This window comes from Cygnus olor, chromosome 9, assembly GCF_009769625.2.
Source record: "Cygnus olor isolate bCygOlo1 chromosome 9, bCygOlo1.pri.v2, whole genome shotgun sequence".
Taxonomy (NCBI): domain Eukaryota; kingdom Metazoa; phylum Chordata; class Aves; order Anseriformes; family Anatidae; genus Cygnus; species Cygnus olor.
Genome location: NC_049177.1, coordinates 9,797,481 through 9,823,848, shown reverse-complemented (window position 1 = coordinate 9,823,848; position 26,368 = coordinate 9,797,481). Strand labels below are relative to the sequence as shown.

Genomic DNA, 26,368 nt, shown 5'->3' with positions numbered 1-26,368 from the left:
GCCTGTTTCTGTCTATTAATACAGTAATTAAGTAAAGGAATAGACTTTAATTTTTGGTGATTCAGTTAGATGCCTACAGACAGCTGAACATGAGCCTAAGCATCCACTATTATATCAAAAGTGAATCTGACATTAGCTGTGCTTTGAAGGTAATTTTAATATAATTCTTTTTATGAAGTGTTTGTTCAGTTTTACTTAGACAGAAGGCACACATGACTTTATTTTAAGTTTGGTGTAGTAAGTGTCATCTTGAGTTTTCCTACAGTTTAATACTCACACTTTTGTAAAAGCATGTGACAGACATTTCTCTTACCTGTTCTTTTACTGGAGTGTTGACATTTGATAGACATTGCTGGCAGACAGCCAGAAAGGATTTCACAGTTTTCCTCAATACCAGTAAGTCCTCCTAGAATAAGGAATAAAAGGGAAATATATAAATATTAATAAAAGTTTGCTAGAACAAATCAAAACAAGAGGATGGTGATAATTTCATACATTCAATCCTATACACTACCAAAACATAGAGAGAGGCCATGAAATGTATGCTATTCATATAGTACAGAGTAAAACAAGTCATTATTTTTCACAAGAATGGCCCAAGGTTCCTTGTAATAAATACTACTAATAAAGCAATACATTCCTGAGGTAAAATTATCTGTATTTTATTTGGATGTAGAGTATAAATGTTTCAGAAGAAAATGTTCAATACATCAAGGTGAACACACATGGTGGTTTATAAAGAATTCTGTATGTAGATTAATCAATGTGAACAAAAAATACCAATAAGGTGTCTCGAGTTCAACAAAAACATTCTCCTAACCATGTGCAGATGTTGCAAATGTGAAGGCATATCACAGAAATCTAATGACTTAGGGAAGAAGGAGGGAGGTTTGTTGATCTGGAGGAAGAAGGATTTGTGGGTAAAAAAAAATAAACAAATGCCTGGTTTGATCACCTTCATCTAGAGACAATCCATGTATATTTTAGCTGTGGGTACCAGAAGTGGCAGGTTCAATAGGAAAGCTGGGTACTTTGACCTGGGGCTACCTATGACGTACCCTGATGAATACACATTTTTTTTTTATGGATAACAAAGTGAACTGGTGAAAACAAATCAAAATAAAACATAAGATACCGGAGCATAATCCTAAGTATGTAGCAAACAGCCACCTGGAAGTAAGAAATTACAGAAGAAAATATTTGTGAAAAGCTCCTATGTGAAAAGCTAGGACAGCCTCTGTCTTGTAGCCAAGAAATTTACTGAAAACTACATAGCTGGGCACCTACTTAATTACTCTGTTTACATTAGGACCAAACTCAGCACAGGGAACAAAATACAAACCACAAATCACTAGGACTTTGTGTTAGCTTCATGTTTCGTCAAAATGACCAGCTTTGTCAGCACTGATTTATAGATTCTGCTACTCTGCATTGCTCAGGTGATACAAATACAGCTTCTGCCCTGTCTGCCTCTGTCCCGCTGCATTTCTTACATTCACCTGCAACCATTGCTTTGAAGATCTTTCTCTTCCCTTTCACCATCAGAGATTTCATATAAAGGAGGGCTCATTGCAGCCATTAATTCACACTGAGGCTGCTGGCATACCACTACTGCTGCCATTCCCTCCGTGGTACCTACCTGTATCAGCTTTCCGATGGAAGACAGTGTGCCCTACAGAACAATATCTAACCTAAATCTAAAGAACCTACATAGTGCATATGCACCGATTTTTGATTATGATGGATGCTCAATCCATACGGCTCATTTCTAGTGTTAATTTCTTTTATTGCATCCTATCATAAGATCTTGTTATTCTTTGTTTACTGAAAGCCTTTTTGTGGCCCATATGCTCTTTCTGTACTGATTCACAACAGAAGGCAGGTCTGCACTGAAGCAACCAGTGTGTTCCTAAACCTCTGAACCTCTCGTAATTTTCAATAGACTTAAGTGTGGTTTTCTAATCTGGACTCTGAAGATCTGTAAGTTATATTGCCTTCTTACTCCTAATCATTTTTCTCTGTTAATAAAGGCAAGGATCCCTTTCTGCAACTGCATTACACCACGATTACATGACGTGTAAGGTAGCTCTGCTCTCTTCTAAGTCACAACTTTTCACTGATCAGCATTCTTGTTCCCAGATATGTCTTCTATTTGGCTGCATTAAAATGCCTCTTTGCTTATTTAATTGTAATTTGTTTATCAATTGATCCGCATTTTAAAAAGTTTTGCTTTACCTTCCCTCATAATTGTTAAAAATAATAATCACTCTTTAGCTGCAAATGGATTCCTCTTGGAATGCATCAGAAGCTGTTGCACTGTGTGATGATTTCCCAATTTCAATTTTTATCTAATATATTAACCAGTTTTGAGCTACTGAATATAAATTACATTAAATGCACATATTAACCTGAAATGCAATGTGATACTAATGTCCACAGAAATTGGTATTTCAAAATAGTGTTTTTATCAGTCAAAAATACAATCTTCTCAAGAACAAATTTCCTTATTCCTTCCAGTCTCATTTGTTGGCCATGTTCTTTGTGTCCTTCAGCCTTGTACTGACTGTTTTCTATCAGCCATTCCAAGTATTTTACCTAGGACTGATGCTAGGCTTATACGTTTGCTGTGTTACATAATCATATGATTTATGCCTTTAAATATTGGTATTACAATCACTTCAATTTCTTTCTATCTATAGAAATTACTTTTCATCATAATTATCTTCCATTTAGATGCTAACGAATTCAAAAGAGAAACTAAAACCCACAAAAAATCCCAGATAAAGGTTAAAAATTGCACGTCTCCCATTTTTCTTTCTGTCAACAGCTGAATAACACCTAGGTATACGCTATTTATTACCCTCTTGCTTGCCGGCATGACAAACATTCAATTTGAAAAGTTAGAAACAGCAAAAGAAAGCCCCCCTGAACAGTGCAACAGAGCCATCTGGAACTTTGCTAAATTTGGAGAAATCCCCAGACTACTGTAGAGTGGTAATTATTTTATTTTTTCTTTTTTTGCTTATTTGTTTGTTTGTTTGTCTAAGAAAATGGTATGGAAAAAAATGAATTCGATTTTCAAGTCTTTCACCACTCTAAGGCACACAGCCACGGTTCTTGAGGTGTGATTACATGCTATGTGGACTTCAGTAGAAAAACTGGTATAAAAAATTTACTGTCCTCTAGGTTGCTAAGGTAAAGCCATGGGGTCACACTGTGAACTGAATTACTGAAGTGACCCAGGATAAAAATAATCCTTTCCAGAACTGTACAGCTTATATCTTAAAATTTAACTAGTACATGGAACAAGAATGAGCCACTAAGAGCAAGGACTTAAACTGTTTTTGCCACCAACTGTAACTGAACAACTGTATTCACAAGACTTACCTAAACTTTTGCAGTTATTTTCTAGCTTTAAACTGAAGTGTTTTTTTTTTTTTTCCCCATTTAAGCTATTTAGAAATGCTGTACTTTTGCTAGTGGCTTTTCTTCATATTTTCCCATTGCCTTTCCTCTAAACTACTTGTATTGAGTATTCACTTCCTTCTTCTTGCAACTCCAATTCTTTGAGAAACATTACAATGTTCAAGAGCCCTTAGCTCTCGACGTTACTGTGGAACACAACCTTTTGCACCTTGTGACTCTTTTCTTCCCTTCAGCATTTTGTGCTTGCTTTCATTGTGCCAATATAAATATGAAAAGTCACCAAGTCACTACGTTGTTCCTGAAATCCCTCTTTAATTCCTCTCTACTAATTCCTCTGCCTACTAATCAGCTAGTAATAGCTATGCATTTGGCTAGTCTGGCTGCTTCTCGTTCAGAACTGTTTCGCCTTTCTCTTGCCTATGAATGCCTGCTCTATTCATCCTTTTTCTTACTGTTGTAAGATTTAGGACTCTATTCTTCTATAGATATCTCCTTTTCATTATGTACATGTACAGTGCATTGTACAACAGTCCCAGGCACCTGGTTTATTGAATGCAGGCATAGATCTAGATGGAAAAAAAACCTGTACAATCTAATACCTGTCTTCTACCTCAAAACACTGGACTTGTTCCCCATGATCTACAGACAAGAGAACTCTCACTGGGAAATTATCAGTTTCCTTTGAAACTACCTTCAAGCCTCTTTTAATTTGAAGAAAGCTTTTTCTCTAGGCTACAACAGACCGGTCCCACAAATGGCACAATATAAATCACCTCCCCCGAGCAGTGTGCAAGTTACCACGAAGAGTCCTGCTCTGCTCACCGACAGCCATGGTCCTGGCCTCGGCCTCTTCTGAACACTTACAAGAGGCAAGGCCAACGATCAGAGCACTGGAGCAGGGACACTGCCAGGCTTATGCATTTCATCCTTACCCGCCAATCAATGTTTCCTTCCAGATTTTAGACTCCAAGATGACACTACAGGATGTCATTTTTTTCCACAGGACACCTTGAAAAAGAGTTTTGAAATAACTCTGTCTCAACTCTGTACTGTATTTAAGTTAACTGGTGGAATCTTACTTGGCAGAGAATTTGGACTTTCTTACTACTTCAAATAATCAGTAATTAAAGACATTAAAATGTCTTTAAAATATTCTATGCTGGTATCATTCTCTTAAGCATTATGATCAAAATTGCAATCTGCAAACCGTATTACACAGTGTGGGGAAACCTGCAGAGCATCCTCTTGGTAACAAGCCTGGATACCAACAGCCGAGTGCAACAGTGTGTGTGGACAGAACAGCCACCACCAACTGCTCCGAGGGGGTGTTTGCCTAAAAACCAATAATGCTAAAAGGAAAGTTAACAATGAAGTTGCTTAAAATGACCAGATTAAACAGTAACCAGGAGATTACCAAGAAGCCTTTGAGAAAAGCAGAAATCACTTTGAAAAGAATTACAAAAGAGTTGTGAAAATTTGTGATCAAGGAGCCCCCTTGGGGTGGAGCAGCGGGGCAGTGAAACCACGCCAGACACGCAGCGCTGCCACCATTCCCTAGGCCTCGCGGGGCATCCTCCCTGCTGCAAGCCCTAAGTAGCCTGCATCCAGCTGAAGAACTGCCAGTCTGGGGTGCAACATGTGGGAATGCACACCTCAATGGTGTCCAGATGACTCTGTAGAGTGCTTTGCACTGGCATATGGATTTGCAGACTGGAGGAAGTGGCATGGATATACACGAAGCTGGAGCACCCTCACGTCCAAGAGCAGCCGTGCGTAAGTAGGGGATCTCCTGCTCCCTAAAGAAGGGCAGTGGACATATACCTCCCACATCTTGTGGGAGTGGAGGTGTACATGTGTAATTAAAATGTGTGTGTAACTCTGAATTGTGTATGTTGGGGAGGGGATTGGAGTCAATTGTGAACAGTTACCAGCAGGGTACTTCAAAATGTGTACATGTTAATTAGCATTTCTGAAGTGTCAAATATTGTGGTTTACCTGCTGTATTGCTGATACTGATCCTGGAGATGTATTTCACTGCTTGCAGGTCAATTTCATGTCTTTAATAAATCAATAAGCTGTCTTGACCCTAATTTGATTTAAACAAGAGTCAAACAGCTTTTCCCTGCCACACATATTAAGCCTACACACCAGCACCCCTAGCCTCATGTAGTCAGCCAGAATCCAAGACATGCGCAACAGCTGTAACATAAAGTGTCCCTCAGAAAGCAATAAATGTATCCTGGGCTTGGGCATAATGCCTGCCACGGTGATCTAAACAGACAGCTTCCAAACAAGGGCAATCCTTTTGCGAGAAAGGCTGTATTTCTGGAAGAGCCATCTGAACACCAGATAAAGAATAACTTCATTCTTAAAAGATTCTGTTTCCAGTTGTATATCCCTAGCTGTCATGTATGACCTTACCCCAGAACCAAATTATTAACAAAATTATTAAGCAATTTTGAACTCTGCTCAAAGAAGTCACTTTGAAAGAGCAATAGAGCAACTACTATTTGTGAGTATGACCCAGTTGGTAGCGGATGAACATTTCTTACAAATCAATCCCTCCATCTCTGATCTCTCAGCCTGGATGCTCAAGGGAAATCTAAAAATATCATCTTCTAAACATGAGCCTGGGAACACAATTCATAAATCTACTAGATACAAGACAAACAAAGACTTGGACAGATTAGTTTTACAGCCTATTATAAATTATTTTCTCCCCGTTAGCTTTTTCATCTGTCACCTATCTTCCCTTCCCTTCCCTTCCCTTCCCTTCCCTTCCCTTCCCTTCCCTTCCCTTCCCTTCCCTTCCCTTCCCTTCCCTTCCCTTCCCTTCCCTTCCCTTCCCTTCCCTTCCCTTCCCACTATCCAGCTCCTACTTCCCACCTGGTAACTTCTTATCACCTCCAATTCCCTTGCTCCCACCTTCCTATAGGTACGAACAACCTTTTCCTTTTCTTTCAGAGACAGCTTACCTGGTCTGTATCTAAACAGAAACCATGAAATTATTCTCACCTTATATTTTGCATTGAAATCTTCTGTTATTTTAAACCTGAAGGGCTTACGTGCCCAAAATCCTATCATTTTTTTATAGCTATATTCATTGGTCTATTAAAGATACTACTTCAGTCTACAAAGCATCACCTCCATATGTCCTTAGATGTATAGAAAAGCTACAGCTACAGAAAAGGACCACTAGAAAGCTAGATGGATCTACATATTACAATAATGTGTCAGAATTGTTCATTTAAGAGCCTGAATAACTTCAAAATGTTAATGAAATACACCATTCTTCATTCTGATACGCTCCCCATTAATGACTTTGTCTTCCCATACATCTTACTTCTGAAGTGATTGATTCCATTTAATGTCTGCTAACTTATAAGCAAGCCTAAATCACGGCAAACAACCACGGGTAAAATGATCTAACAGATTAAAGGATGGATATACTGCACTCTGGATTCATTTTCACAGTCAACAAATTAAAATTAAAAGTTTCATATAAAAACACATAGGACAAACGCATGTGGGCAAAGCTGAGGCTCCTGTCCAGGTAGAAAGAGCTGAAGGGCATTAATGGAGTGCTCCGTAGAACTAAGGATGCAAAACATTGATTACTTTTGTAGGTGTGAGGTGAAACCCCAAACATTAAAGAAATAAGAGCTCTCTAGCTTAGAGTGATTATGATTTTCACTGGGGATTCCAGAAACATAATTGGCTTGTACTTCAAATGGTTGTTCACCACAGAGCTTTCATAGTCCTTTAAATTCCTATGACCCACAGAATGACTAATATGAGTCAGAACAGAATACATGAATAGTACTAGAAGCACATGAAAGGTCAAAGCTGTTTTTCATCCGTTTCATAAAACAATGCATCATATAAATGTATCCTATTTTGAAAAGTAGGAAAAAATATACAACTGCACTGAGCTTGTCTGCAAGAAAAACGCATTTACTAAAGTAAAGGGCCTTTTCTCTTTCAGTTTAACTGGACCATCCTGTTGACATTGCAAACAACAGACCACATTAATACCAAAATTGCAAACAACAGACCACATAAATACCAAAATGCAAACCTCTTGACCAGGTCTTGTACAGATAGATGACATATACATTGGCTGCTACCTGCATTTTATGGTAAGTATGCTTCTTTTGCTAAAATTCAGAGACAAGAAAACACAAAACCTTTTTTCCTATAATGCTACTGGTTATCACTCTGCATGATCAATATTATACTGCACCACTTCACTGTATTTATTTAAAAAAATGGAAAAATGCAGTGAAAGGAGATAATAAGCTCACTGAATGCTCTGAGCTTATACAACCAGAGCAGGGCAAGACAGCATCCACTGCTCAAAGGCCCAGAAAGCAGAAGGACAGAGTTGCTGGGCATCTTCAGGAGTGGGTAAGTCACCTAGCAAATCCCCAACAATCAGAGCACTTGGGGAAGAATTTAATAAAGCTGTTGAAGACAGCGCCTAGGCTTCAATGGTCGACCAAAGTGCTCTTAAGTTCTTGCCTCCCTGCACCCAGTACAGATAACTAGCAGTCCAGTTTTCTTTACTAGGGAACCATTAGAACAAGATTTGGTGTGTTGGTTTTATGGACTTACAGGCTAACGTGTTACATGGCCTCCTGAATTTAGTTTTAGTTATTTATCTCCTTCTGTCAAAGTGAAATTTCTCCCTAGGGAAAACAATGCTGCTAGCTAGGAGGACTTGAGATGCTTTATTGTGATGAGATTCTGAATTCATTTAAACCAAATGGGATATATCCAGTTTTTCCAGTTATAAGGAATTGAAATGTGAAACTAAATACTACTACCATGCCAAAGAGATTGAGAAAACACCTCCGAAATTCAGAATAAATAGTATCAGTAATTCTTATTTTCTAGTAGCTCTTTTAAATGTCAATGTCAGCATTGAAAAAAAATTACAATAGAATTATCATTTTAAGTACATAAAACACTGATTTTATTAGTACTTTAGTATAGCACTTTTTGAAGCTGATGGAAAAGTACACTTACTATTACAGTTTTCATACAACTTTAATGTGATGTGTTACTTCTGAAGAAGTCCTAAAAGACCAGATATTGGCCTCTCGTTGAGAAATTGCTAAGGATAGGCCCTGGAAAAGCTAAGTATAATGATCAAGTTACATGTAACATTGTCCTTAGTGGATTACACTTGCATGCACTTGCTTTTTATTAGTATTGTCACCTGCTAGTAAGTCTACATTTATATTTAGCAATATGAAAGACGTATGTAAAAGGTAAACAAGCTAAATACACAAAAATACTAAGCTATCTGTGGTGTACAAATCAGTAGCATTGCCTGCAACTGTTAGGCAAGCACTGTCAACTTATTCATTCACGCAAACTGCAAACTCACAATAAAGTGCATTAAGTATCTTCAGCAATAAAAATATAAAAATCAACTAGTATCGAATCCTGATGGAGAGAAGCCTCTGCTGTTTGTTTGGCTTACTGAGACATATGCATGATATTAAACAGATCTTAAAGTAGTGAGTAAGTCAAAACACAAACATTTTATATCAGCTTCACAAGGGCATGAAATGACTGTACTTGGCGGAGTTAAAGAGAATCAGGTCTTATGTCTTTTTAGGTTAAGCTGTGTTTCTTCAGCAAAGTTTGTATGATCTACTTACTTTGGAAGGGGAGCCTTCAGTGATTTTTACCAGCTGCCAGAGAATAGAGTAATGCGAACATTGCAGCGCCTGAACAACTATCTGTAACAGAGGAAACACACAGAATCTGAGCATATTGGAAATATCAAACAAATCAGTGAAGTGTATGTAAAATGCATAACGCATTTTGAGGAGAAAAACAGGAGCAGCTCTCAGGTAGTATCTTTAATTTTCAAGGGCATGTTTTTCCTTGGTCAGGTTGGTGCAATAAGAAACTAGCCTATTACAATGAAAAAAATACTGTGGATATGCTAGGAAACAAAACAGAACAGAAAACTGTGCCTGGGAATACAGCAAAAGGTGACATCACAGCATGACAGATGTACAACTCAACATCTACATATCTCACTTCAAAAGTATCTGTTTAAATACCTCTAAATCTTACTTCACGAGAAAAAATGCCTTGAAATTTGTTCCATTATCAAATGAACTAGTAGCCCAATGTTTAAAAACGAAAAAGAGTAAATAAATATTTTTCTCAAGGAAAGACAGGATTAGTATTTGTGATGTCCTAAAAAGCATCATTGTCTTTTAAAAAATTCAGTTCTATAACAGGTGTTAAAAATTCCACAGTCTTTTCAGTATGAAGATGCTTCCAACGGTTAATGATTCTGTGCATACTAAGTCAAGTTTGTAACAGCTTTTAGCTGCTTTAAAAAATGTTTGTTTAAAAGATATCACTAAAAGCCAAACTGTTCCTTTCCAGCAAACTCCTTCCAGCGGACTGAGGAAAGAAATACTGAGGAGAGTTCATGTTTCAGAAGCTTTTTTCCCAAGGCCTTACAGAAGTATTTGAGGAGCTTACACATGTATCTACTAAGCCCAGAAGCTGAAAAGATGGCTGGCAGTTGCAAGAACATTTTTTTTTTTATCTGCTGGCCCCTTCCCTCCAGGCAGCACAATTCCAGCATTAAGTAGCAAATGCAGAGAGAGCAGAAGGTCCCACAGCTTAAAGCCTTGGCTTCGAAACAGGCATGTGGCAATGAGTTTGGCTAGGAGAGTCAGTCTCTATTATGGCTCCAGCTACTTTCACCTCCGTTGGCTGTGAGAAAAGCCTCAGACCTACCAACACCTCCTACCTCAAAAGCACTTCAACGGATGTCATGGATTTTTTTTTCCTAAATGAAGTTGGTTTAGAATTAACAACTGGCTTCTAACTGAAATGAGAAAGGTTCGTGGTTTTCATAAGCACCCATTGTACCTTCAATACACAATAACTGCAATAATTTGAACTGCAGCCAAGGTTTACAAATGATGGGTTTCTGTGTAAAAATCATGATTTATGGAGTGCTTTTCACAGCCAGGAACATTAGTTATTTCTTACTTTACGAATGAGAAAGGTGAAAGGTGAGGCAAGTAGCTCAAAATCACACAGAGTAAAAAGAAAAAACAAGAGCAGTATCCAAGATTTTCCACCTCATGGACAGTGCTTCACTACAAGAGTAACTTCATTTAAGACTCCATGATTTCCCTAAATAACTGCCACTAGTGCATTAATTTATTGAACTTCTCTATCACTAGAGTCTTTTAAACACTGAATCCTCAGATGATGCAAGACACATGTTGCTGATGGTACCTGTTCTGGCATAGCTCCATGTTCAATTCCAGTTCTTAGTAATCTGTAGCAGTTACTGAACAGATCCCATTTTGTGAGATCATGAGCACTAGAATGAGAGATAATAAAGAGATTAGTTATATTTCCCAAAACTCCACATCACAGCAAGAATATAGTCTGACCTGGCAGCTCAGTGAGCAGTTCAGTATTTTTGCAAAGCTGAGACAATAGAGTATGCTGACAAGGCAGCTGCACAGTTAGTTCACATCATGTTAAAAGCATAAGTTAGGTTTTCTGATGATAGAGGAAAAGGATGTTTTACTACATTGTATTTCTGTAGCAAGGAGGTAAACTTGATGCCTACCGTGCAACTTTAAAGTTACTTAAATGTAGCTACAATCCCCTTCTCAGTGTTGCCTCTAAATCATAATTGTTGCCTCTTTTGTTCTAAACTTTGGCAGAACTTCATTAGAAACTTCTCTAGCACACAGCAGAAACTATGAAAAACTATGAAATACTGAATGAAAAATTGCTTTAAGGAAAAATTACATAATCTTCTGCCTTATCATTTGGCGAAAAATATTATATTTTATCACTAAACATCCTGGAATATCTAAAGTCAGAATGATGTACATGTATATGAGACAGAGATGGTGTTAACCACTCCTTCCATTCAGTGTTTCATATTTCAATTGTACCAACCTGATTTGCCACGGAGAGGAATACAAATGAGATTAGCAACATATACTTTATAGTCTTACACACTTCCAACAGCTTATGTTATAGTTTTTTAATAAAGAACTGAGAAATACTAAATAAACTACAAAACATTAAGGTTACATGAAAGACAAGAATTATATTTCATAACAAATTTAGTTTTAATACTGTTCTCTAGTAGAGTAAAACCGAAAATTTGAAACCATTTATATGTTTATAACAGAGAATGCCACCTCAAAATAATAAAAAATTTGGTGATTAAAATACTCACCTGGAAGAAGAAGGGATGCTCAGACTGAATTGGCTGGTCTAAATTAGATAAAGCAGTCTCATCTGTCTGGCTCCCTTTCATCCCAGCACCTTCATCGCCAAGATATGCCCGCTTTTCCCACCCCTCTGCTTCTGCCCTGTGTTGGAGCTGCCTGACTTTGTTTAAATAATTAACTACCCTGCTCAGTGAGAAAGAATAATTCTCTACTTCTGTAACGAACAGAGGCTGAACCAGGAGCTCTGAGATCCTGCCGAGACCCTTAGTATGAAATGTTTCCCAGTCTGGAGTGTGTTGGCCCCATAATCTGGAAAACCTCACTGATAAAATTTTCACAGAAAACATAGCACTTAGTGTCCTCGAGCTGAACATAAATGAAGTATGCTCTCTAGGGTTGTGCCATTAAGCAAAGGTGCATCTTAACTTCTAATTAAGATCCATGAACAGAAGAAAAACTATAGGAAAATCTAAAATGAAGCAAAACAAACAACCCCCCGCAACAAACAAAAAAGCAACATCTCTCCCACCTTCTGGATTTATCTTCAAAGTATAGAAGTAATATGTTTTATAGATAAATTATAGGCTGTCAGAGAAATGCCTCTGATTAGTCATATAAAGCACACAGATCCTGCTTCAGCAGATCACAGGCTTGCTAGCAAGGCAGAGTTGTACCTCCTTAATTACAGCACTGTAATTAAAGCAGTAAAATCTCCTTGGTGTGCAGAGGCAGATATCACCATAGATTATTCTACAGAGAATACGAAATGAAAAATTGTCTCACGTCTGTCTTTTCATTTTAGAGCCCTTCCTGTCAGGCAGCTGTTGCAGGGGGCATTCCCCATTATCCTGACAGCTGGGGGCACCTTAGCTTTTTGCTTGGAGCTTGGCCTTACAACTGTCCTCAGGAAGAGCTATCCAGCTTCCAAAGCTGAAAAATACTAACTAGAGACAATTTTCACGAATGTTTTTTTCAATATAAACTTCCTTGAATAAAAGCTTCCACATTAAATTTAGACATATTCTAGTACACTTTTGTCTCTTTTGAACTACTTAGCAACCAAAATGATAGTGAAAAAGATACCTTGGACACAACCCAATCCTCCACAAAGGTTCAGATTTTCCAACACGGAGGCTCCAAGAATGAAAATTCATACAACACAGCATTTTCCTTATCTTAATCCCTTCCATTTCAGAGTCTTCCTGGACTACAGAAAACAAGGCCCAACACTTCATCAAAGGAGGTTTATTTTCATCCCTATGGGTAGCACTGTCTGCTGGGGCATATTTCAACCAGAAAGTAGTCAGATGAAGTAAAGGTACCAGCTCCACAGTGTTTCTGAAAGCGTGGAAAGAAGCAGCCTACAAAAATTCCTGGGAGCAGAAGTGATCTCTCTGCCCATGAAACTGTTCTCTTATTAAAACAGCACAAAGTCACAGAAGCAGTACCTTGGGCTTTGAACAGCTCTGCTGGATGCAGTCTTATTTCTCTACTGAGGTTTCATTTATCATAATTTCTACTTCTTCCAGATTGAATAACTTAGTCTGAAGGAATCTGTTACGATGTATTGGTCAACTACTGGAAAAAAAGGTTAAGTGAGGGGTTTCTCTAACAGGAAGAGAAGATCTGATCATGAATATGCCTATCTTGGGAAGAGCCCTGCCTGATCCTGCTTATGCTGATAAAAAGACAAGTCGTGTCTGGAGAGTTACTATAGCCATCACTAAGCTTCTGAAGTCAGAGTGGAGGCAGGGAGGAATCGAATTCTGTATTATGTTTGAGGACTACTGGCCAGTAATAACAACAATCCTGATTTCTAAATAAGAAACAATGTTCTATACACAAGGGAGTATGGAAAAGGGCACATCCAGAGGAAAAGAGGTGATATTTGAGATTCATGTCATGGAATCAACTGGAGTGATTAAATAACAACTGCAGATATACAAACTGCTACAGCACTGATATATTAAGTGTGAAAGCTCAGATGAATTGAGCCTATATGGAAAGATTGTCTCCATGTATGTAAGGACAGAAAAAAATGCTATAATGTCAGTGAGACTCTGGCAAAGAAAACAATCTTAGAAAACAAGCTTAGATGTTTACTCCAGGTGTTCTGTTCAGAAGACCTCAAAGAATTTATTATTACATTCTGAAAACTTGGAAATAAACATTGTAATGATGAATTTCATTCGTATTGAAATACGAATATCCTTGATCGATGAAAAGACCTCTATTAAAAAGTGTGCTGCAAACCCTTTTTGAAGTAGCTTTATGGCCTTTCCAAACATCCATCTCCCATTGAATTGATTGCACCGTTCCAGAATGTAGGGAGATAGACCTTTTCTAGTACTGACTGACTTCATTAACAAACTTGATTTAAATTAGCTTAAATGGGAGGAAAACTGGGCAGCGAATATGGTCTACAGAATATCCCTCCCGATCTTCTAAGGATCCATTTTTAAAGTTAAGTCATTCCCAAATGAAAAATTGCCATGAAATGATCCACTTGGAAAGAGGATTAGCTCAGGCTTGGGAAATCTCAGTACAGAAGGGTTTTTGGTCTGGAAGGCTTTTCTGATAATTCCTGCCATGGTCATTCCAACTTGCTGGGTTACTTCTTCCTGGAGTATGAAGAAGCAGTAACTACAAAGGAAACATAAGCACAAATAAGGTAAATTTCTGTCACTGAAACACAGGAGAGACTTGTTTCTATTCAAAGCCCCCAACAGCTGCTTTCCTTTGTCAGAGCAGTTTTATAAGATCTGAAAGGTATCTGTTGTTAGCCTGCAATTTCAGCTTCTTCCATTGACTTTGGCTTGCAGTTGATGACAGACAATGACAGTATCTGACAAGAGCAACTGTACTTTGAGATAAGAATGCTCAATGCAAGTTTAGAATTGAAGATCCTAACCTCATAGCTAAAGATTTGGCAAAAATTCTGTCTCAGATGGTATGATTGTTTCCCTTCACAAATAAGTCATGGTGGATGTAACATTCAGTAGAGTAATGAAAAGATTTCGTTACTTCTTTAGATGCAAGCAGATATTAATTAGAAATTCCCATTGAACTATAATCTTTATATAATAATTTGTTATTTATAACAAATCTGCTGAGAAATGATACACAGCTGCTCTTCAGCTCTTTTAAGATTTGATTCTTTTCTCTTTCCTATTGTTTAAAGATGAAGGTAGATGTCCCTTACCCTAATTTGTGTGTCATTCCACAAAGCTTTGTTTAGAATCTGAAATCTCTCTCTAGGGAACTGGAAAACTAAAGGAAAAAAATAAATATGGGAGAACCTCAGGAAAGTCTTTAGATTTGTGCTTTTTTCTTCATTGTGAACTACAGCTTTCACCAGTCCTCTCAGGAAAAGCAGAAGTGGCTCCAGTGTGTTACCAGGGAGACTGAAAACCTAATTTGCACGTGTCAGCCTGCTGCACTACAGAAATTAGACACAATTTAATGATCCCTGCGGGACTCCTGTTGAATGGAAACAAAGAGCAGACAGTTCAGAACCATATCATACAGTGATCCAATACAGGATTCAAGATAAGTGAATAGTAAGCACAGTAAGGAAAGAGAACCAAAACCCCCAAACCAAAACCACTAACCGGTATAAAAGAGGTGGCAGAAAAAAGATCCTCTCAAATCCTGTCATAAGGAAGAAATGATTTGTGGCTCTCAGACATCTGAATATGAAGCTTTCCTACATGCTTAACAAGAGCAATTACTTCCTATAGTTGATACAAGGGGAAGATTAGTTCTTTGTGCTATATACCAAAATTCAGACAATTCAAGTGAAAATTTCCAGGTTGCTCTACAAGTTATGAGAGTGCCCAAAGGTATAACTGAGAGTAGCAGAACCCTGGAAAGCTGCTGCCTGGTTCCAGTTGGCTGGTTCACCCTGAGCTTAGTGAAGGAGAATCTGTGTAACCCACAAAGTAAAAATGTTGCCAACAACTCCACGAGAAACTATTCTTGGCACTTCAGCAGGAAGAGAAAGCATCTTCCAAATTTTTATCATCAATCATTAATTATTACTACTGCTCATTTTCCTAATTTTGAGCAGAAACATTTCAAAGGCATTGAGAGACTGAGAAAACTTCCTCCAGGGCCTTTCTAAACTGAAGGTCAAAGCAAAGATTTATTTTGCACCCACAGGTGCCAGAGATAAGAAGTGTCCCTTGTGCACTGACTATATGTCATGCAGAAGAGTATCATTTTTGTGGTAGAACAGGTATAAAATCATTTAGTGCAAGGGAGGCTATGCCATTTGCAAACCAAATCTGTAAAAGTAGCCATTAACTAACCAAGGACACTGGTGCATCCAAGCAGTAGTACAAGTGCCACCAGTCATTCATCAATCTCTATTTCGTATTTTACACCTTAAATTTTCTCATTTTTTAACACCAGACACCAGCTGATACTTGCTGAAATGATAACTGCAAATTTTCAAGGGAACAAAACACATACTTGTGAAAAGAGGTTAACCTCTTTAATGTTGAAAGAACATTGTATATGTCATCGTCATCAGCTTCTTCTCCCTGAAAATGAAAAGAAATTCATGAATGGAGTTCAGCAGTTTACCCGAGAGTACATTTCTGCATAGAGAGGAGCACATTTCTTTGAGGTTTTATGTTGACAGCAAAACGGAATCTAAATTTTACAGTGACTTTTGTCTAGATTCCGTAATAATAATAATTAAATAACTACTGCATAGCACTAGGAAAAGCAAGATCACCCAACAATATGCAAAAAAAAACCAAAAACAAAACCAGAATCCTCCAGAAGTAGAAACCATTCCCTGGACAAAAATAAAATAAAATAAAATAAAATAAAATCTATCTAATTTTACAGAAAGGACTGAACTGCAATTTAACCATGAGCTGAAGAATGTGCTACCAGTATAAAGCCGAATGCTTGCCTCACTCTGCACCAGATACCTGCAGATGTCAATAGAAAGTATTTTAAAATGGTCAGTGGGAAAATTCCTTTCTTTTCATATCCTTCATTGATATTCACTGTGTCACACACTGTAATACATGACAATTACATTGCACAGAATGACAAATAATCAGAACTGGATGGAAGCTTTTTTTGTTATTTGTTTTTGGTTTTAAGATTTACAAATCTGGGGAGACAACAGTCCAAGAATAAATACTGCACAACTCAAACAAATCTTTAATTTTTCATTTTTTTATGTTTTAAAATATCATTATCCTAATATTTCTTTTAAACTGAAAAACAAGTGGAACTAAGGTGCTTCTGAAACTTATTTTTTCCAACAATTCTCTGAAATAGGTAATCCACTTAAAGCAATTCTTCTCCATTTTGTTTTGATCAATCAGAACGGTTGTTTAGCTGTTTTCCAGCTAAAGGCCAACAATTAAAACATCTCCCTGCCTTCAGATGCAATTGTCAATCAATGTTTCTCTCATTATCAACCTAGTGGGAAGCTGTAAAACAATGTAATGCTTGCTTGATTACAAGTATACAAATTTTCAAATATAAAATCTCTTTGAAATGATAAAATAAACTTATGAAAATCATTTATTCTGCAAAGAATCATCCTGCAGAGAATATCAAAAAGGCCAGCATTTTAAATCCTTGCTATTGCTATACTCTTTCTTGCTTACTCTCACTTTTGTCTTATTTTTGTCTCCACATCTTCTTCCATGTCATACATCTTTATTTTTATTTACTCTATAAATAAAATTTTATTTTTATTTATTCAGTTTTTATCTAGTCTGAAATGACAAGTTTGTATGTATATAACATATTACTTAAAGACAAAAAACAATAATTTATTTAATACACAGTTCTAAAAGAAAGACTGTAGCTTAATTTTCTAGAAATGTACATCAAAAATTAAGTGGATTTATCACAATGCATGACAATATGATGTGCAGAAAAAGATCTACGCAGCCCCTAAGTTATGTTTAAAAAGCAGGAGAATTACAACAAATTAGGTAGTGCTACACAAATTTATGTAAAGCAAGAAAAAATGAGTAAGGTTTCTATCCTTATTTAATGTATTCTGTCTTATGCATTTTGAAGAATAAATTCTTCAGGGGGAGAAAATCCCAGACACCTCCAGGTTTCAGACCTGTATCTTTATTTCCTACTTTCCAAAGCTCTTTCAATAGGCCGTCATAAATATTTGACTAAATCCTCTCTTCCATTCAAGACTTAATCCAATTTTAATTCTGCAGCCTGCATATCCATTTGGGACTACTGGAATCACCCCAAGCATAAATGTAAATGCACCTTTCTCTGTATTTTTCCTCAGCTTTCACCTATTCATCCGTTTCATTTCACATGTGAACTGTTTAAATACTAGAACACATTTTCAGAAGTAGGATTTTCCTGTGGTCTTTGTTTTACATCATCAATTCTTTGCAGATTTAATGCTAGTCCAGGGAATTTTCCACATGAAGAAATAGTTCCAAATAATTATGATACAGTTGCTGCTGTACTATCTCTTCACATTGGTAACTTCATGACTTAATTGGAATATTTTTCTCTAGTCTATCATAATGTATTTTCCATAGTCTAACTAAATTCATTTTTAGGAAACAAACCTCCTGCAGCAGATCCTCTACAGAATGGTTGAATCGATCCACAAATTCATCAATAAGTTGGCTGTGGGCTATGTCAACTCTGTTTTGGATTGTATATTCTTCACTACAGAGTATGCTGTAGGTTTTGCTGCAGGCTTCAAGAACATCCGATTCCACATGCTTTTCCACAACAAACTTAATCTGTTTCAGTAAGGCATCCAGATGCTGTAGATCAGAAAAGAAGCTCAGCTTTCACCTTGTCTGAACAATGAAACTCAAAGAAAAAGTCAGTCAAAAATAACACCAGGTTAGATTGCTAATATGCCAAATGAAGGCACAGTGCTGTGTGACTAGAATAACTATCAGATACTTGAAAGCAACCAGCATTCTTGCCCAAGGTACTATACCTTTTCCATTCTGCCGGTGCTATAGATTTCCAGATCAAAATACTGAGGGATTTGCAGGAGATTTGCAACCTTCTCTGCATCAGCGGAATACTAGAACGTCATTGAAACAAAACAAAACAGTGAAGTAAAAATAAACATCTACACTACAAAATAAAAAAGTTTAAAGTCAGTTGTAAATGCCAGTGAGCAATTTATTTTGTAGAAAAAGGTACCTTTGACAGCAACATAGGAAGTGCAATAATGAAATGCTCAGTCAATTTATTTCTGTCATCCATCTGAGTTTTTCTTTCTTTTGCTGTCAAGACCTGCAAGTGATCAAAAATAGCTACAGTAAATATAATTTCTTCACATAGTATTAATTTTTTGATGTTGATATTAAAAACAAAAACTCATGCAACTACATTTTTAATAAATCAAAAGAGGAGGGAAAAACACTCAAAAACACATGAAGAGTGATTAAATAGGAGGACCATGTGTCCTAAAAGAAGTGATTGAAAAGGAAAATATCACATCATCCAGCCTGATATTGTTGCTACACATCAACATGTTTTTAGGATTGAAATTCAAATATAACCCAAGTCAGTGGAAGTTTTGTTACTGCTTCCAAATGAATTGAGCTCTGCCTCTCACACATTAAACAAAGTGTTCATTGTAAGACCTCAGGGCGAACTGAAGTATAATTAAGAAAACCAAAACCAAACCACACTGTAACAGTGATTTTCATTAACAGATTAATGGCCTCATCTCTAAACTAGAATGTTATTCTCAGTGAGAACATGCATCCAAGTTCACAGAACTCATTTACAAATTTCAGTGACAGATATGTTGAAGCTACAAATGCTGTCATCACAAAATCACCTTGAAACAATGAATAGATAGATAATAATCAATACAGCACGATTCATAAAAGCTTAGAGTTGGCTTCTTGGCTTCAGAAAAGGAGAGTGGTCATATAGAATACTTTTGAAAACAAATAATTATAACAAAATATTAAAGTTAGCTGAAGATTTACATATAGCAAAGCTGCCAGACTGCACAGTAAGGGTTATAAGCTAAAGTCAGAGTGGAAACTATTTCACAAGAACATGAGTGCATAATTAGAAATCTGCTCCCATTTCAGCTCAGAGAATATGCTAGTGAGATCATGAGAACATGACAAACCTCTACTGACAAGTCAAGAGATCTCTGCAGTTACCAACCCACAACTCATGATCTAACTGAAAAGAAGCAAAAGCTAAATGTCATACCTACACCTCTGAGTCAGAAGGAACAGCTGGAAACAAAACGTGCTTGGATGACAAGTAGCCTATTGGGTAAGCAGGAACCCCAAATGACCATGGAAGTGAAGGGGAACAGCTAAAGGTTTGTCAGTAAGGTCAGAAAACACTTCATAGCACACAGCAGATGGATACACAGGGCAGCAAATACAACTCCCGTACGAGCACACAGTGCAGCACCCGCCCATGCCAGCAAAAACTGCTGGCTCATCAGAAGGCAAGACGAATGCAGCTAGCAACTCAGGCAGTTAGCAACTCAGGATCCCACACCCGAACAACCCAGTCATATCCTGGTGACCAAATATTGCTCAGTTCAGTTACGCTATTAATTAAGCTGGGTCCCTAAGGATGATCTTGACGCTCTTTTGATCATCCTTCAGAAGGTGACATTTATTCTTTACCTTTGTAAAAACAGAGACATTGAAAATCTAAGACTAAGAAATTTTCTGAAGTCAACTGAAATGTGGATCTTTTGAGAGAGAAAAATTACCCAGAAATCTAATAGTAACATTATTTGGTGCTCCAAACAGAAAATACAAACATGAATATTCCCTTCAATTTAAAGATTGTTTCATCTTCTAGAACGGTTTACAGCTAGAGGCAAAACATGAAGTAAAGTTATACTTGCAATATGGTTTTAGTAACAGCAGATATTTACATGCCCATGCAAATCTGAGGAAGTACCTTTGTAGATTGCCCCCCTTATCCCTGAAATCTTTTAATTAATTATAAATTTATTAGAATATGCACTATAAAGTACAAAAAGCAAGTTTAAATTGATGGCTTCCTGGAACATTTCCTGGCATGCTGTTTCAGGACATAATGCTAATCTGTTTTTGGTACATAAAAACTAAGAAGCTAAGTAGCTGTGTTTAGTTTAGCAATAAATTGTGATAAGTCTATCTCTAGATTTCACCTTAAGTAGTTCTGAGGATTCCTTTAATAATCTAGTTGTGATTATTCAGAGCAAAACCTAACAGAAGTACCAAATGTTCACATGGTTTTATTTCATTACAGTCTAATGTAAATAAGAGGGGGACTAAAAAAATCAGGGAAATAAGTTTGGGAAGCTGAGACTCTTTTGGAATGTGAACACACTATTTATGGAGAATACAGGTGAAAGCTGTTGATTACCCTGATCTGGTGACTTACACTGAAATGCTTAAAGTGCATGCCTAGCCTTAGGAATGGAATTCAACTGATGTAGATCTCCAAAGAGCCACTATATCATAAATAAAAAAGAACCTAGAAAACAGTAGGGTCATTATATCAAATTTTGAAATGTTATGAGCACTCAGTGGAAAAGGCCTAAGAGGATGGATACATAACACCACAGAAGCATTCGGGTTGGGATGGACCTTGCAAGGTTGCAGTCCCATCCCGCCCTCCTGCTCAGAACCAGCTCTGGGGTCAGACAATGGTGCTCAGGGCTTTGTCCAGTGAGATCTTGAAAACCACCAGGAATGGAAACTGCACAACCACTCAGCCCAGCCTATTTTCCAGTACTTAACTACTCTTGAGATGAAGCTACTGTTGGCTTCTTCTGCAAATTTTATGTCTATATTAGCAGCACATTCCTTTTAATGAAGACAGCCAAAGATAATCTTGTTCTGCTCCTGAGTTCTACACTCTCAGCTCTAATCTAGATGAGCAGTGAAGGCTGTAGATGCTGGTAGATTCCAAGTCTAAGCCAGGGGTATGATAAAAAGGAAATTTAAAAATAATTTTAAAAAGATTTTCATGCTCTAAGTTTGCATTACTTAAGCCATCAAAGCAAAACCCAAAGTGAAAAAGAAAAAAACTAAACATATCTAAAAACAGATCATTATTTTTCTTCAAAAAACATTCACATGAAACACCAACTATAAAAATCCCATTTAGAAGTGTCAAAATGTGGAACTAAGGAAAAATATTTTATGTTAATAGGGTAACATAATGACACACACAGGTCTGAGCTACCCATTATAGTACCACTTACTCTTTTGCCAGTGCCTCTGCCTACTGGAGGGTGTGCTTCAGCAGCTTGTCTGATTGTACACACCATCAGTTCAATAAGAGCACTCTCCTGCCGGTCAGACATTGCTACGGAGGGAAGAGAACAACAAAGATCAGCTTTGATGATGCCTGAAAGGCATCCTAAAGAAGACAAATCTGTGAATGCAGTTGTAAAATACAGGGAAGAGAGAAAAAAACAGACATCATTTTGTTCATAAAACTAAAGCTTGCTTGCTCACTCTGTGCATTACTAGTCACATCATCTTAAAATGTATATGGCAGAACTGAAAGAAGTCCAGAGAAAGGCAGCCTGGAAAAATGATGAATGAAGGGGAGGAATACAACAAAGATCTATAAAATAATGAGTGTCATGGAGAACAGAGAGGGACTGACTATTCACTGTCACTCCTTACAAAACATTCGCACGATCATGAAGTATTATTTCTGGTCTTTTTGAAGTACTTCTGGTCACATCTAGAGTGCCAAACCCCACTAGGCTATACAGAAACCTCAAAAGAACCAAAGTGCCAGGTCCTTTCCTAAGGAAATTATCATATAAATCAAAGACCACAACTGTAGCAGTGAATACCAAAAGTCAGATATTGAAACACAGAGATGACTGACTACATTGGTTTTTCAACCACCTAACCACTGTGAAGGTACTTGAAGAAGGAAAATCCTAAAGAATTATAAGGGACTTTGAATGACAAACATTAGCAACTCTTTGCTACCAACCTCCCTGGCTACCTGATGCCCACAGATCTATTCTTAACCAAAGAAGATACAAAATTAATTGCAAAAGAATTCCCTTATTTTTTTCCTTTTAAGAATTCACTAGGATTTAATATTGTCTGGAAAATCCCCATATTTAATTAACACCACCTGAAGTACCTGTTAACTCAAAATTGTATTAGCTACTGAATTTACTGAAATGTTCATGTATACACTAGTCATTTAAACATTCAGACAAGAACCCTAGACTTTAATATTAGGCAACAACACTACAGCAGACTTCATGAGTTGGAAAGTGTAATGTAAAACTGCTGCTTCTGAGGCAGAGTGCATTAAAAATGGATGAAATTAAAATCTAAGTAATTTGTACTTCCTCAAATATGCTGTCTAAACAAACCACAACAAATACTTCTATCTGCCACAGTGAAACACCTTTTTAAGGCATATTTAAAAATACTGTGCAATATCAGTACAGCAGAGAGGTTAAACAAATACCTTCTTCTCCTTGGACTGGTTCCTCCAAGAGCAATTCTGTCATGCATTCCCAGTCTTTCAACAGTTCTTGAGAGCTCTCCCACAAACTGTCCACCAAGTAGGCTGCGTGTTCATGCAACTAGAAAATCCAAAGCAATGGTCAGTACAGTGTTCTGGTACAAATTGTAGTTCCTCAACTGTCACAATCATTTAGGCATGGACTGTGTCCATGTCTTCTTACATGAGGGGGAAAGAAAATTCAGTCTGGAACTAACTCTGGAAGGTCTCCCTTCATCTGAATGATACAACTGCATGACAATGGCGATACACTTTAATGGAAAATGGAAGAAAAATAAATTAAGCGTGTCTTTCCATAAAGTAGCTTGTTGTGAAAAACCTCTCAAAGTTGTGACTTAGGAGACAAAAACTTACATATTCTCACTTTCCTACTCTATTACAAAAAGGAGAGATGGTGAGACATGAGACTAAGAAGGGTCTGTAACACATTCTTTCTGAACAGGCATTTATTTTTCTGTGCAGAACATGGATACGGAAATATTTTTTCATTTTAGTATAATATCCAATATTAGGGTGAATGCAACAGACAACAAAATGAAAATTTGTGTAATGGTGTTCATATTACATCTAACTGCTGAGACAGGAAAACACAAGGCAGTATTTATCAACACAATTCAAACAATACATCAATAACTGAGACAGAACATTTACAATTTTAGGAATACAGTAATTATAAAACAAGATACTTACAAATTTTATGTTAGCTATATGTGTATTTACATTTTGAGATAACCATGTAACAATCCAAAGTCATCAACAGGTACAGTTTTGTGATTTGTCTACAACAGATGGAGTGCCAAAAGTGTTGTATATTAATTCTGGTTTCTCAGAAAACAGCAGCAGAAATCCTACTGATTTCAGGGGGTATAGAATGAACAGTAACTTATTTTTAATTGCAAAAAAGGGTTCTATATGAATGAGTACAACTGTTGTGAACTGAGAAAAATGATCCATGGGCTTCTACAGATTTAGAAACCAATCTTAAACACTATTAAAAAGTAACAAACACATTGTGCAGAGCTGAATTGCTTGCCAGACATGGAAATGATTTCTAAACTGGAAAACACCTAAGAGCTTATGGAAGGGGATGCCAGTACGTCTATTTATTTTTCAGTTTCTGTAAGCTTTGAGGAAAACGACGTGTCACAGAGCTTTCTGATGCTTGTCATAGGGTTATCTTTACTGCCTTCTGAATGCACCTTCTCAGACTGCAGTGATTACATCTTCTCATCCCATGCAGATGAAAACTCCCAGATCTCTAGCTCTTTATTAAAACTGGAGTCATAATATCCTACTTTGTTTGTAACAACCTTCTCAAAAAAAGCAATAGCAAAAGCTAACCCTGAGAGATAAGGGTCTCGGCAAGCAGCGTATGGCTTCTATGAGAAAACATTTTGCTGATCATGGCTTTGGGAGCAAAGGTGAGTTCAATCTCTTGTCAGATGCATGGACAAGATAATTCTAGGTAACTCCCCACCACACACACATGGATTTAAGGCATGAAGAACACTAGGAGTGATAGTTCAGCACAGGCGCCATATCAACAGATACAGCTTCTAGCGAGGGACAGGCAATGAACAGCAACCTTGACACCGAAGTCTGAAAGAATGTGTTTGTCCTAAGGAAGCAGGCAAGTAAGCCTATTTTCTTATGCTGTATCTTCAGAACAAATATTCCTCATTCTCTGTCAATTAGTCTCTTTGGGCATGTTGTTTTTCTCGTCTTCTAGTGGCTGTGGGCATATCTAAGGCCCATGGCTATTTGATCTCTTCACCTAATGACCTGTCACTGAGTGATTTACATCAGGTAGCAAAACTTCATCATTTCTCTGCATTCAGCTCAGGATTTTCACTAGAAGATAGAATGATCTATTACAATCTACTTTTTGAAGAAGCTGTAGCTAGAAATACATTTAGATAGCTGACTGGAGGCCCACACAGGCAGCAATGTTTCACCAAGTCTTGTTGGTTCTTAAGGTCTTTCTAAACAGTGTTAACATTAACACTGTACCTAAATGTTACCCTTCCTTCTCAGAATCTCTGATTATTTATTTTCATCCTCACAGTCAAATCTTTTGTTCAAGCATTCATAAAAATTCAAACACCTGGTAGCAATACCTTCCTTTTTGCTTTTTACACAAAAAATACTACCATTCGTTCTATTGAGAAATGTTTGTCATTCTTTTCTTTCAGTCTTCCTTTGCCACCTGTTAATTACTGAATCAAATGTATCATTTTTAAACCTTTCTCCCTTAGTATCTTCAGAGCATTCTGTACCTGACGGTTTATTTTTTCAAATTTTCCTCCATTCAACTGCCTTTCCTTGCCTAAATTACTGTTAGTACTTTTACCATAAAATATCCCATATATGTAACCTCTATAGACATAAACTATTGGCACAATCCCATCCTAAATGTGGTCATCAAACACAATTGTATATATGCCTGCAGTCTCCATCCTCAGATGTTTTCAAGCTGCAGCTGCATAAAGCCCTGAGCAACCTCATCTTGTATCATAGCTGACTCCACTTTGACCTAAATTGCCCCTCAGATCCTTTCCATTCCAAATTATGACATGATTCTGATTGTAATTTTGTTCCTTTCTGGTTCAAATAATTTTACTTCACAAAGAGTAACTCCAGAAGTATACTCCTGAGTTGGTCATCTAAAAAAAAACAAAACAACCACATTTCTATGTAGCAATGAAACCTGGTAGACACTGTACTACCAGCAATGAAGCAATAAGTACCCTGGGGACATGCAGGAACAAACTAGACCATGCAGAAGATTTTTGGATTGAATTTGCTTGATGGACAAGGAGCTGGGGGGCACAATAAAGAACATACAGTATGTCTGAAATTATGAAAAAACAACCAACTTGTTACTGTATGTTGCTAAGTCACTACTTAAGTTCCAGGTTCTATTAAACAAGTAAAAATTAAAAATGTTTTTTTACCTCACTTTCAAGAAAGAAAAGAACCAACATTCTAATGAGGTTTCCATTTGGACTATTTCGCCCTCTCCTCTTTGCTAGAGCCTCTTCAGCTTGGGGATCATGTCTGCTGAACAGTCTAAAAATAAGCAGAAGGAGCTGTGATGTTTATCAACACAAATCTTATTTCTTCAAAAACGTGATGAACAGTCATTCCTGATACAGCAGATTTGTTCATAAAGC

General features: G+C 37.1%; 1 protein-coding gene across 10 annotated transcripts in view; it reads right to left on the bottom strand.

The window, feature by feature from the left end:
* The window catches only part of STAG1 (stromal antigen 1), a 183,452-nt gene that overhangs the window by 26,674 nt on the left and 130,410 nt on the right, over positions 1–26,368 (bottom strand). For all 10 annotated transcript variants that reach the window (XM_040566489.1, XM_040566487.1, XM_040566485.1 and 7 more), the window contains 10 exons: positions 26,150–26,264; positions 23,139–23,256; positions 21,895–21,998; positions 18,852–18,944; positions 18,640–18,729; positions 18,254–18,457; positions 16,146–16,216; positions 10,711–10,798; positions 9,096–9,176; positions 314–406 (listed from right to left, as the gene is read on the bottom strand). In XM_040566489.1, the coding sequence (XP_040422423.1) occupies positions 314–406; positions 9,096–9,176; positions 10,711–10,798; positions 16,146–16,216; positions 18,254–18,457; positions 18,640–18,729; positions 18,852–18,944; positions 21,895–21,998; positions 23,139–23,256; positions 26,150–26,264 (1,057 nt within the window). The remainder of the gene's footprint in view (positions 1–313; positions 407–9,095; positions 9,177–10,710; positions 10,799–16,145; positions 16,217–18,253; positions 18,458–18,639; positions 18,730–18,851; positions 18,945–21,894; positions 21,999–23,138; positions 23,257–26,149; positions 26,265–26,368) is intronic.